General features: G+C 37.7%; 1 protein-coding gene across 10 annotated transcripts in view; it reads left to right on the top strand.

The window, feature by feature from the left end:
- The window catches only part of tbc1d5 (TBC1 domain family, member 5), a 504,442-nt gene that overhangs the window by 290,971 nt on the left and 198,992 nt on the right, over positions 1-14,479 (top strand). For all 10 annotated transcript variants that reach the window (XM_048520185.2, XM_059638264.1, XM_059638253.1 and 7 more), the window contains 5 exons: positions 5,550-5,652; positions 6,415-6,503; positions 7,448-7,498; positions 7,584-7,653; positions 12,749-12,921. In XM_048520185.2, the coding sequence (XP_048376142.1) occupies positions 5,550-5,652; positions 6,415-6,503; positions 7,448-7,498; positions 7,584-7,653; positions 12,749-12,921 (486 nt within the window). The remainder of the gene's footprint in view (positions 1-5,549; positions 5,653-6,414; positions 6,504-7,447; positions 7,499-7,583; positions 7,654-12,748; positions 12,922-14,479) is intronic.

Genomic DNA, 14,479 nt, shown 5'->3' with positions numbered 1-14,479 from the left:
CCAAATAAACCTGTTGTACTGTAACCTGGTGTCATCTAATTTTTAACCTCATAATTAGAAGTGCAGAGTGCAAAAACAAAGAAAATATACTCGACCTTTTCTAATGCCCTGGCTTAGCCTCACCTGGCGTAGTATGTTCAATTTTGGCACCATACTTTAGGAAGGATGTGAAGGCATTAGAGAGGGTGCTGAAAGATTTACAAGAATTATTCTATGAATCAGATACTTCAGTGACATTGTTTGATTGATGAAACTGAGACTGTTTTCTTTGTAGAAGAGAAGGTTGGAAGGAGATTTAGTAGAGATATTTAAAATCATGAATCTGAACAGAATAGAGAGGATGAAGCCCTTTCCATTTACGGAAGGATCGAAAAGCAAGGGACTTTGTTTAAAGTGACTAGTGAAGAAGAAATGATAAAACAACTACTTCACACGGTGAGAGATAATGGGAACTGCAGATGCTGGAGAATCTCTGATGAAGGGTCCAGGCCCAAAACGTCAGCTTTTGTGCTCCTGAGATGCTGCTTGGCCTGCTGTGTTCATCCAGCCTCACATTTTATTATCTCTACTTCACACGGTGTTTGGTTAAGAGAGGATAATGGCCTTTGAAATGTAGAGAAGGCCTTAGTTGCTCAAAATCAGTGGATGACAGAAGAGCATGTGAATGAGTTAGATTAAGAATAGATATTCAGGCCAGAGGTCTAGTGGCATAGTGTAGTATTCCTCTTTCCGATCAAGAAGCTCATTCTTTGAGAGGGTGGTGCTTTTATGGAATGAACTTCCAGAGGATGTGGTAGAAATAAATACAATTACAACATTTTAGAAGACATTTCGAAAGGTACGCCATTACGAGAGGCTTAAAAGGATGTGGACCAAATGCAGGCAAATGGGATTAGGTCAGTTTAGGAACCCAGGTCAGCATTGAAAACTTGGGCCGAAGTGTCTGTTTCCATCCTGGATAGCCCTATTACTCTATGACTGTAAGAGAAAGGCAAAAATTTGGATATGTGGTTAACTTCTAAGCATGAACTGAGAGGGGCTTAAAGAAAACTGAAAAGAAGTAAGACTGTGCCAACTGCTCCACTTTGGCTTTGGTGAAAATTAACACCTGATTAGGATCTGCAGTGCGTGTTTCATAGTGTGGTGCAGGCAAATTTAATTGTGGGTTTCAAAGGGAATTGGGTCATTATGTGAACAGAAAATTTGTGGGCTATAGAGAAATGTTAGAGAAGTGACTGTAACTCTTGCAAGAGATACATCAGACGTCACCTTCGAATTAGTGGCCTGAGGTGAGAGAATGACTGATTCTGTCTGTGTCACTCTGTTCTTTATCAGTGCTGCTATTATCAAACCACTGATCTTTGATGTATTTTGGGACATCGTTGACCAGAATTTTAACTGAACAAGCTACACCAACACCATCACAACAAAAGCTATGAAAGATACTGAGGAAAAGTGGCTCAGCTTCTAGCTGTTAACATTCAGTAAGGTTCCAGGGGAACCATGTTGACTGCGACTTAGTAACTTCTTTAAAAAAATTGATAATTAAATGCAGGCAACACTGCTAATCCACTACGTTTCCATTGCTTTTGAGAAGATGTTGGTGAGCTGCTTTATTGAACTGCTGCCATCTGTGGGATATAGATACACCTATTCGTCCAGCTATTTGGAAGGGAATTCTGGGGTTTTGATCCAGTAACAGTGTCGGAATTGGGATATGTTTCCAAGTCAAGATGGTGTGAGACTTGGTGGGTAAGTGCAAGTAGTGTATTTCCCATGCATCTGGCTGCCCTTATTCTTGCATGGCAGAGATTGCAGATTTGAAAGGTGTTGTTGAAGAAGCCTGGATAAGTTACTGAAGGTGCATCTTTTAGATAGTAAACACTGCTGCCATTGTGGTGGAGGGTGCAAATAATAAAAGTGGTGAATTGTGTGGCAGCCAAGTTGACTATTTATGTCCTGGGTAGTATTGAGTTTCTTGAGTGTTGCTGGAGCTACACACATGTAAACAAGAAGAACATACTCTGGCACGTTCCTGACTTGTGCCTTGTAGTCAGGCATTTGGGGAGACAGGAATTGAATTATTCATCGCAGAATTCCTAGCATCTAACTTTTTTTTAAAAACTTCATTATTTTTATGGCGAGTCCATTTCAGCTTCTGGTCATTGGATAATGTTAGTAAGGGTTCAGCATTAGTAATGCAATAGTTATATCTTCCCTTGTTGGAGATGATCATTGCCTGACTCTTGCATTATATCAATGTTATTAGATTAGATTCCCTACAGTGTGGAAACAGGCCCTTTGGCCCAACAAGTCAACACCGCCACTTGAAGGATCCCGCCCCAACCCATCCCCCTATAATTCACACACCCCTGAACACTACAGGCAATTTAGCATGGCCGATCCACTTAGCCTGCACATCTTTGGACTGTGGGAGGAAACCGGAGCACCCGGAGGAAACCCACGCAGGCACAGGAAGAATGTGCAAACTCCACACAGTTAGTCGCCCGAGGTAGGAATCGAACCCGGGTCCCTGGTGCTATGAGGCTGCAGTGCTAATGGGTTACTTCACTTTCTCAAATAGAGACTGGGATACTGTATATATCCCTATAATGTGTTCAGGAGAGTTTCCTTGAGCAGTATGTGTTTAGTCCAATAAGCAAGAATGGTTTGTTGGATCTGCTTCTTGGAAATATAGTGGGCCAAGTGTCAGTGAAGGAATATTTAGAAGATAGTGATCATTGTATCATTAGGTTTAGAATGGTGTTGGAAAATGACATACAATAATACTAAGAAAAATCAATTAGCAGAGAGCCGAATTCAGTGCAAGAGCTCAACTTGCGCTGGATCAATTAGAACAAGATGTTGGCCAGAGAAACAGTAACTAAACAATGAGCCTGTTTCAAACAGCAGAATGTTAAGATATAGTCATTCCCTCTATGGTAGGAAAGGGTAGGACAAACGAATTCATGCTCCCTAGATGACAAAGTAGACAGAAATTAAAAATGAAAAGAATGACGTGCTTATGGCTCTTGTAAGGTAGAAAATACAGCTGAGAATCAACAGAAAAACAAGAGTTATGGGGGAAGTTGAAAAAGTAAATAAGAGAAGCAAAGAGGAACTATGCGAAAAGACTATCAGTTACCACTAATGGAAGTTCTAAAGACTTCTACAGACATATAAACAGTAAGAGTGGTTAAAGGAGGAGTAACACCACTCAGATCAAAAAGTGGATTTGCATGAGGCGGCAGGCGCAAAGCTGAGGTATTGAATGAATACTTTGGCATCCTCCTTGTTTGTAAAGCGAGATGCACTAGAATTAATCAGGAGAAATCTTAGGAAAACTGTTAGTACTTAAAATTGACAAGGAACAGGATGAGATGCATTCCGCGACTTTGAAGGGAATGAGGGTATAAGTTGCAAAGGCAATCATGGCCCATAATCTTTCGGTATTCCCTGGACTCAGGGTAGATGCCAGAAGACTGGAGCATTTCAAACATTATGGCTTTGTTCAAGAAAGGTTGCAAGGAAAATCCCTACAATCCTGTTATTGATGAGGTAGCAGAACGTGTTGGGGAGGGCAATGCTGTTGATGTGGTATATATGGATTTCCAGAAGGCGTTTGATACAGTACCACACAACAGATCTGTGAGCAACGTTCTAGGTGGTAGTACATAATTATATGTATGATATAAAAGGGACAATTTGCTGAGTAGCAGAAAAGTAAGAGTAATCATTCATTAATAATTTTTGGGTTCAAAGAGAATTTGTAATTGAATTTCCCAGGGATCAGTTTTGGATCTTGCTTTTCCTGATATATATTACTGATCTCAGAACGCAGGGGACAATTTCAAAGTTTGCAGATGACATTAAACATGGAAGAATTGTTAACAGAGAGGACGGCAGGAAGAACTCCAGAAGGACATTGACAAGTTGATGGAGTGTTCTGATAGGTGGCAGGTCAAGTTCAATACGGAGAAATGTGAGGTAATCACTTTGGTCAAAAGAATATTGAAATACAACATTAAAAAGGGGAACAAGACTATAAGAGGGTGTAGCAATCTGGGTGTATATGTGCGTAGATCATTGAAGGTGGTAGGACAGGTGAATTGAACAGTTAATAAAGCACTCAGTGTTCTTGGCTTTATTAGGGGCATAAAGTACAAGAGAAAGGTAGTGAGGTTGAATTTCTGCAAGGCACTCTTTAGGCCTCAGCTCGGGTATTATCCGCAGTTGTGAGTGTCACATTATTGGAAAAATTTGAATGCACTGGGGAGAGTTCAGAAGCAGTTCACAAGAATTGTTCTAAGAAAGAAAGCCTCTAGTCACTTGGAATAGCTTGAAGAATTTTAGACACTTTCATAAGAGAAGAAGGCTGAGAGGAGATTCAACAGAGGTTTTCAAAATCATGAGCAGGTTAATTTGAGTAGATAGTTGGAAACTGTCCCCACTTGTAAGAGACAAATGAGTGCACATAGTTTTGAAGTGCAAAAAAGGAAGGGTGATGTGAGAAAATCCCTTTTCAAAGCGAGTTGTTAGGGTATGAAATTTACTGCCTGGAAATATGGTCGAGGAATGTTCATTTGAGGCATTTAAGAGGGCATGTGATGATTATTTTTTGACAGAAATGGTGTGCAAATATATGGGGAAAAAGCTGGAGATTGGCACCACATAGGAAAACCTGTTGATACAATGAGCCAAATGGCTATGTTTTGCATCATAACGCTTCTGAGAAATGTTATTGGGCCTAGACCCTTCATCATCTCACATCACCCTTCCTTTTTTGCACTTCAAAACTATGTGCACTCATTTGTCTCTTACAAGTGGGGACAGTTTCTACCTATCTACTCTGATGAAGGGTCTAGGCCCAAAACGTCAGCTTTTGTGCTCCTGAGATGCTGCTTGGCTTGCTGTGTTCATCCAGCCTCACATTTTGTTGTCTTGGATTCTCCAGCATCTGCAGTTCCCATTATCTCTGAGAAATGTTATTTCTGACTTAACCCTCAAGGACACTTCCATGTCTCTCTTTCTACACTAACTCTCTTGGTGTGGATGCCAGAACTTCAGAACTTCCAGTCATCTGATTGGGCCGGATACAACAGGTCTCTCTCACCATCCTTTATTAAGTCATCAAACTTGATTAGCAATTTAGGAAGCTGCCTTTGAAGATATTGCTATACTAACCTTACTGCTTGTAAGTGCAGGCTAGGCATCCCCATTCTGGTCCAACTTCAGGGCCCTGAAACTTGTAGGAAATCCTGTGTGTTGTCTCCAGTTGAGGAGAAAGCACCATGTCAATATTGCGAATTGCTTTAAGTAAGTAGAAATTCATTCTTAGAATGTACAAACATTTTTGTTGCATTTTAAACAAAATGTAATTGCCAATTTCTATTTTCATTTCTAACTAGTTTAGTTTGAACCGAATCATTATGAAATAGAAATGTTCACTAAATGTTGTTGGATAGTTTTGCTAAAAATGTTTAGTGCCGGGAAGCAAAAAGGAACAACATTTCTTGAGATGATGTGCTGAAATAATACATGTCTTTCAGGTTTCCTGAAATGCAGTATTTCCAACAGGAAAGTGTGAGGCAGATCTTGACAGATATCCTGTTTTGTTATGCGAGGGAAAATGAGCAGCTGCTTTACAAGCAGGTAATGAAATACTGTGCAGGTTTGGTTGAATAATTAAGCAGTTTAAAATTGGACTGTAAGAAAAAGTGTCTTGTGACATTTACTAAGAATAAATATGCATTCATTTTGGGCATAACATTCTGTCCCCAAAGCATTTAGATCTGCTCCAAGTTATAGATTGCATATGTTTTAGTGTTCTGTTTGACTAGAATTTCAGAGGGGAGAAAAAAACTTCCATACACAGAAGATTTAGTGAATTTCATATTAATGTTTTAGTTATTCCATCTTTCCCTGAATTTGTCTATCTGCATATAAAACAAGCTCCTTCTAAACCATTTTTTAAATGTTCAAGTGCAGGCTACAAGAGATTACATCTGTAATTAAGTGTCCATTTATTGTGGCAATTAAATTTGAAAATCATACGTTTGTATCGCATTTTTGGGCTAACTTTTATACTAATGTAAGAACACATTTCTTAATTCCTTTTTTGTAGTATATATAATGCCAACATTAAGATTATTTTAAAAAAAACAAAGCAACATCTGAGAATGTATAACAATACAGTCAGCACTTGTAAAGAAAAAAGACTGTTAAAATTTTAGATGTGGAACTCTGGCACTTAACCATACTGCATGATTTTTGCATTTTGTAAATTCATTGATCCATTAGAGGGACTCCCATTTTAAAAAACTCTTAATACATTTTCCAGCATACATATTTTAAAAACTTATGGTTAAAAATGATCCAGCTATTTTGATTGTTTCTGTGATGTTAATATTTTAGGGCATGCATGAACTTCTGGCTCCTCTTGTTTTTATCCTACACTGTGATCATCAAGCCTTCTCACATGCTCGTGAAGCATCAAATCCAAGGCAAGTTCTTTATCCATATAAGTTTTTTTTTATTCATTTTGAAGTTCAAATCAACCTGAAGAAGGTACAGTTTTGTACTTCATACACAATTTAGGTCAACTCACAGGGGAGGCTCTGCTTGTTGTTGAAGACGATGGGTCATTAGCTCATGAGCTACAATGTTACTGATCAGTTGTCCAGATTTACCAATGTGCGGTTGAAGTAGCATCATATAATGTTTTCAGGATTGTCAATCATTTAGAAGAGTGTCCATTTTCTTACTGTAATTATGAGTCTAATAGAGTTAGCATTCTGGATTCTAGAGAGACTGTTGGCAAAAGACGGAATTGAAAATGAAAAATAGGAAAAAGTAGCAATGGATATATTTTTGTATTTTTACATAGCGAATGTTGGTGACTAACTTTAATCTTTGTCACTGAAATGCTTCATATACATAAATAGAAGTGTTAATAGTTAACTGGATTGGATAATAATCCCAGCACACATTTGCTCCTCAGAGTCTTAAATATGTGTCAAGTAATGTGCTGCACTTGTTACAAGAAAATCAAAACTTTTTTCACTTTTGTCTAGCTTTCTCATTGAGAGATCTTGGGCAAATGAAAAAGCCTTGTAAGATGTAAGACTTGGCATACTGGAACACACCATATTTGGTGAGCTGGATCATGTTCCATCATTGCTTACAAATAAAATTGAATGAACACATGGACTGCTACTGGACAAGGAGAGCGATTTTTTTTAAATTCAAGATATACTTTCCAATAATTTTATTTTCTTAGTCAACAATTGCATTGATCTTGCAGTTATAAAAATGGTTGCACAGAGCTTTATGTTGATTCCTAATGTGAGGAGAGTTTGGCAGTGTTTATAGGTCAAGCAGGAAACAGCTGAATATATTGATGTAGAAAAGAATGTTTTACTAATTTTGCAGATTTATCTCTCCACAGTGAGGAAATGAAAGCTCTCCTCAACCCTCAGTTCTTGGAACATGATGCTTAGTAAGTTAAGTGATAACATTGTATTTTTAATATTGCTATTGTGTACCACCTCATTGTCTTCAAGCTTGTCATCTTATCTCTTCAGTGCAATGTTCTCTCAACTCATGGATACTGCAGAACCATGGTTTTCAAGTTTTGAAAGAGAAATAAGAAAGGTATGCTCATCCTGATTATCAGTTTGTCAATTTGTAATAAATTAAAATAACTTGGTAATCTTATGTAGATTGTCCTCACAAGAGTTGCTTAACAGAAAACTGTTTAATTATTTACTTTAATTTCATGTAAATAGTCTGATTCTTTGGGTCCCCAATCACACTCGATGCCCATGTAGGTTGATGGAAAATTCTAAAGGTTTATTTATTACATATTCACAATTTTTTTTAAAAAAATTGCTGTGGAACTAAGTGCTGTTACTCTAGTCAAAAAACTAACTGCACTCCCAGTTTCACTTCTGTTTAAAAGAACAGTCCACACTAATTATCTTAATATTTCTGCCCGAAGCCAATTCTCTCATTCTCTGATGAATATAATTGCAGGAAATATGTTAATTAGCATTTCCATCCTGGAAAGAGAAAGAGGCATGATAATTGGAAAGATTGGTATAGAGTGCACAAGCAGATTTTGTCTTTACAGTCATTAGTATTTTAAAGCTAGGAGCTTTCAGTCTTCTATTCAGGAACCAAAAGGATAAGTGGTCTTCAAAATTGCCAGTGATGTTCATTGAAACAAATGTTTTGTTTAGGAGCAGCTGCAGCATTGAGAGTTCATAATGGAGAAAAGAAAATCTTCTATTATAACCTGAAATTTGATTTCTTTGAGTAGAAGTGTGCTGATTTTTGTTTTAATAAACATATATGTTTATTTAAAGGGATATTATCATACCAAAGGTAGGATAGATACACAAATAGAGAACATAAATGGTCCGTTGGAATGATTTAGCCCTGTGTGGAATGTACAGCTTTGTTGTAACTTTGTGCTAAACTTTCAAAATTTTCAAAGTACATTCCAAATTGTAGTAATGTGAAACATGCATTTGCAGGTATTATTCTGTGTCAGAGGTATGAGAGTATGGAAATAACACTCAAAATTTAGCATATTTGAGAAGATTACCTCGGGAAGGGAGATGATTCAATGTGGAATATTATAATTCAAGTTGGTATGGAAATGTGCACACAATGAAATAAAGAAATTGTGCAGTTATTCAGCATTAAATAAGTATGTCTCGGTTCCATGAAATTGGTGCTAATAGGGCTACATAAATGGGATGCATTTGATAATAAGCCAAAGATTAACAATACAATTATATGACAAGAAATTAAAATTCACTATTATTTGCTTTGTTCAGTCAATATCATGTGTTGAAAGTATTTCCGGCATTGGGGAAATTTCTGTAAAGGTCAACTGTGTAGGCAAACCTCAAAATAAAGCACTCGGTATATTGTATATGAAACTAATGAGCAAGTCTCAGGTGGTTCTTCCTCATTATCTTGTGTTCATTTTCATTTTCAATGAAAGAGAAGAAGCATACCTCAATTTCATTTGAAATATAGACTTGATGGACCAAACTGGAAACATTTAGTAACACAAATCCTTAGGAAGCTGGAGGCAAGCTAGGCCCCAGGCTTGAACAATTTGGATCCAAGAGTATGTTTGGAGTTAATTGAGGAGCTGATATATTCCCTCAATTATATCTTTCAAACCTCATTTTAAGTGGATAACAGTTTGGAAAGTAACAAATGGAGCAAGGGACAAACTCTCAAATTACAGAGCTGTAAGCCAATCTTCAATCATGTAGAAATGATGACAGTGGAAAGTGGCTGCTAATGAAGTCTCGCAGGCATCAGTCTTTAGCCAGTTTTGTTTATTGTTATAAATGACTTTGAAATTTTGTTCAAAGTTCCAAGTCTGACACCAGGTTGGATGTAGTGGCCTGTGAAGCTATACAATTGTGGTTGCCAGCTTTGGTTGGATGTATTCCTAGGGATTTGGTCACATGGCACTTTATTGTGCAAAAACTTATTGTATTTACAGCTAAATAACTACTTTTTCAAATTTGAATCACTGCTTACAGGAGTTTGATAATAAGTTGTGTTCAGAGAAATGTGAGTGCATTGATTTGGTCTTGTAAATGATCACTGCCCAGGCATTATATATATATGTCATGGTGTCATCACAAGATGAGCAGACATGTGTAAATGTGTGAAATCAGTAGTGGCTGTAGCCTGTTGGCCATAGTAGGGGAAGGAGGCAAAGACTCTCATAGCTGGCTAGGAGGAGCTGCTCCATGTGTCGGGTGCATGCCATCTGAAGGATGAAGAGAAGCACCGTGACCTCTCAAGACTCCTGTCTGGCAGCAGCTATGACATGGCCAAGGATGGACTACAATTCCAGTGAGCAATCTGGGACATGTTGGTTGGGGACTCGCTGATGCCCAGCTTGGGCAGCCGTGTGGCCTCAGATTAGAATGAGAAAGGTTGTACCAAAGTGGCGCCTATCCTGTTCTGGGACAGTAAATAAAACTAAAACTAATCTCAAAATGCTCAGAGATTTTGGGCCCCAATAACTCGCCAATGTTAAATCAAAACAATGCCAAATGGGAAATATTAAACATGGTCTTCATGACCAATTTAAGAGCAATATATCTAGTTTTACTTCCCATCAAACCAACCTTCATCTGCATAGGTAGACCTGACTCCATAGCGTGGAGTCAGGTCTACCTCTTGCTGGGAAGGTGATTTAAAATTTAATCCTAGGGCTACACAAGCCAGGAATCGAATAGAAAGTAATAGCAAAGATTTTCCTGCATGTATGACCCAAACATCATTCTTTCACCGTACCTATAATTGCTGCCTTATGTTGACTCCAAACCCAGCATTTTAAATTTTGATTTTAAATTATTAGACTTCTTTTCAAATGTTTTTGTACCCTCACGCCGCCACCAGCTCTCCCCCATCCCCAATCTCCATCCCATCTTAATTACACACTGTCCTGTAACCTTGGAATCATCCATAATGTTTACATTCCTGTAACTTTGTTTCTTGTTCATCCCAGATTTTAATGCTCCTCCATTGATGACCATGTTCTCAACTGCCAAAGCCAAAAGATCCAAAACTCCCCCTTAAACGTACTGTGCCTTTCTAGCTGTCTACTCCTTTCAGCTGCCCCACAAAACTGACATCACCAGCAGAAGTGTAATGCCTACATATGTCCTTAACAAGGCCAAGTCAGTCTAGCAAATACTTGAGAGCAATAACGATTGTATAGCTACTTCATAGAGTGAAAATGTACAGTATTGTTGCAGAAGACCAATTGATCTGAGATTATCAAAGACTGTGATGCCCAAAATACTAGTTTCTAATGAATCATTCCCTTGGGCATTGCAAAAATACCAGTACCCATTGTACCACATCAATATGGCTGCTGTGCCCATAGATCCACAAGTTACTCAAGAATCATGTTCACACCAATTGGGATAGATGGCTGATTGACAGAAGGAAACCTTTGCATGGCATGGAAAATGCAGACTGCTCCATTTAATATCATCAGATCATTTAATGTCATAACTGTCATAAGATCTTTCAAACAATGCAGAATATCTAGTTTAATAGATGGAGAGAATACAGTTTATTGTGGCAAGATAATTCTGAAACAAAAAGTGCCGTATTCTATCTGTGTGGAGGTCCCGTTGTTGGACTGGGGTAGACAAGGTCAAAAATCGCAATAGTCCAACAGGTTTATTTGAAAACACTAGCTTTCAAAGCTGAGCTCCTGCGCAGAGTGTAGGGTGGAAGAGGAGGAAGAGATATACCAACACAGAATTTATACGCACAAATGTAATGACCCTAAAAATGACTTGTTGGCGCCTTGTGTTGAACCTTTAATCAGTTAGAAAGGAGACCCAGGTTTCTTTTGATGAACAAGAAAGTCCCAGAATTTCTTTCAAGACATTGCCCTTGGATAATTAAAGGTGCTATCAGTGTATACAAGAGGTGACATCTCAGGTCAAACAGTGCATTCTAGGTGTGATGTCTTGTTTAGAATCTGTCTGTTTTAACCTAGAGTCAGGCTAGTTTTATTTTATTCAACAAAATAGAATATATCTGCAAATACGCAAACATCTTGGATGAAATAATTCACTATATATATATCACAGGCAGTGTTTTGTTTTGTTGTTAACCAGTTTGAAAATCAGCCAATTAACTTTAAAGCGAGTACTTAGCAACTAAAAGCCAACTAAATTTAAAATCTGATGCTTTTGACAACCTAGGACCAATCCTATTATAAGAAATTAATAGGTCATTAAGGCTATAAACGAAGACAACGTTTGAAAATTGGGGTGAGAGTCAACTGTTATTTGCCAGGAGAACAGCTCTCAGCTATTAAAAAGAATCATGGGCACTCACAGAATTCTGTAAGCTTTCAGGAAACTATGATCTAAACTAAAGATACAGTGGTACTCTTAGCTAATATTCCTGACACAAGAATTCAACGGAGAAAAGCGTTCCTGACTGAGGATTATTAGAGAGGGTCTGGACTATTCCAGAAGACACCATCCTGGCTGTAATTTCAAGAGATTAAATTTTAATTTTTCTTTTATTAATTTGTTTTATAAAATGGGGTTGTATCTGTTGGAACTGCATACTATTAGAATTTAATCAGAATTAGTTAGGAGTAAGGGGGAGTTGTTCAGTTTGTTAATATTTCTGTTAATTTGCTAACCATTAGTGTTAGATAAAAAAATAGTTATTTGTTGATTGTAGAGTGACTTTCAGGAGTTTATTTTTATTTCACCTCTCCTTTATAACAAATTGAGAGGTGACAGGCAGATTATACCACTTTTCAGATTTCCTTTAACAGATTACAAGGTGAGGCAAGCTTCACTGGGTGTTTTTGTTTTAGTTATCAGAGGTGGACCTCATCTCTGCCTCCTAACACCACATCTAGAAGCATAGGATGTAAATACTTTAATGGATAAAAATAAATGCTTAGGGAAGGTATATCTTGATTGTAAAGGAATTTTGCTCATGCATGGGCATTATAACCATTCATTGTTATTAATCATCAGTGTTTGAACACTGTGTTTGGCCTGATTACGTGAAGAAGACCTAAAATCTAGCAAGATTCAAGAGATTTAGTTGCAATTTGGATGGCTAGTAAAAAAAAAATGGATATTTTGTGATTGTTTTAATAAAATGGAAGAAAGCCTTCACATTTATATTTTTTATTTGAATGCTCATTTTTTCTCTTTAGGGAAAAGAAGAGATGGTTACAGCTGTACCATTTGCAAGACCTCAGGACATGGGGCCATCACTTGCTATAGTTTCCAAAGTAAATCGCATTCAAGACCAGTTGTTAAAGAAATATGACACAGAGCTGTATATGCATCTTAACCGACTGGAAATAGCGCCTCAGATTTATGGAATGTAAGTGATTCTATGTAATTTTATGTGTTTTTCTGCACTGGTACGCTTCCATTTTATTAAGAAAAATGCAAATTGCACGAAGAATTGTATAATTAATGAAGTCAAATCCGTATAATAAGAAATTAACCAAGGATAGGTTAATAAAATAACCGTATCCTAGGTTATGTCATAAGCTTTGTGCAGGAAACAAACGAGCTTACTGAAACATACTTAGGGGTAATGTTAAAATTCTAATTAAACCATGTAACCTAATGCCATAACTACCAAAGCAGAAAGAATTTGCATACATTCAGTTGTGTGAAAAAGTAAGCGAGTAATTGGACTTTAAACTACATAATTCTGAAAAAGTGAAGGTTTCAGAAATATTTCTGAGCATGCCCATTTTTGTACATACTTCATCCCAATTATCTGCTGATTCTCTCCTTGTGAGGTTGGTCTCATTGACTCATCCAGTCTAATCACATGGTCTTTTGGGTACATAAGAGAACAGGGAGTCCGTGCCCCTGCCCCTGCCCCTGTGGATTGAGGAATGAGTATACAGAATAATGAGTGTATCAATAGTTTTTACAGCTTCAAGATATTGCAACACCAGTTTCATTTATTGCAAAAACAGCAATCATAATAAGTTAAACATTTAGCATTTTGTGTACGAAAGTAAATGAACTGTTAAGCCAAATTGAGTTATGGTTTTGGAAGTAAAATGTTGTAGTTGTTGGAAATCTGAAATAAAAAAAACTGCTGGAGAAACTCAGCAGGTCTGGCAGCACTTGTGGAGAGAGAAACAAAATTAATGTTTCAAGTCCAGTTCTGAAGAAGACACATACTAATGTCGGTGTTGGGTGATAAGCATCTGATTTTTGCAGAACGTTTAGGTTAAACTTTAAGAATTTTTAAAAATCCTGTATGTTGCAATGCGATCACTTCGCATTCTTCTAAACTCCAACAAATTCCGTGCCAACCTATTGAAACTTTGCTCATAAGACATCATGGGGATCATCCTCGTGAACCTTCTCTGAACTGCCTCCAGTGAAATAATTCTGCTAACCCAAATCCACTGTCAGACTGAAATGCAGGTTAAAAATCCACAATTTCCAGTATCAAAGCACAACAGATGATTTTGAAGGAAGTGGCCCACAAGATTGCTTATCTCAAACCAGACAAGTAGGAACTCCAGAAGGGTTTCGGACCTTTGGAATTCATGGGACAGTCCTTTACAATAATAGGAACTTGAGCAGTTGCAGCTGATTTTGGAGCAGGTGTTTCCAAAAAGATGAGAGCCTCCAGCACTAATACCTTTTGGATGTGAGTTTGCTCGCTGAGCTGGAAGGTTAGTTTTCAGACGTTTCGTCACCATTCAAGGTAACATCATCAGTGAGCCTCCAACGAAGCGCTGGTGTTATGTCCCGCTTTCTATTTATCTGGTTAGGTTTCCTTGGGTTGGTGATGTCATTTCCACAGGATGATGTTACCTAGAATGGTGACGGAACGTCTGAAAACTAACCTTCCAGCTCAGCGAGCAAACTGACATCCAGAACCTCAACCTGAGCTACAAATCTTC

This window comes from Stegostoma tigrinum, chromosome 2, assembly GCF_030684315.1.
Source record: "Stegostoma tigrinum isolate sSteTig4 chromosome 2, sSteTig4.hap1, whole genome shotgun sequence".
NCBI lineage: Eukaryota > Metazoa > Chordata > Chondrichthyes > Orectolobiformes > Stegostomatidae > Stegostoma > Stegostoma tigrinum.
This window is presented reverse-complemented; position numbering and strand designations above follow the sequence as displayed.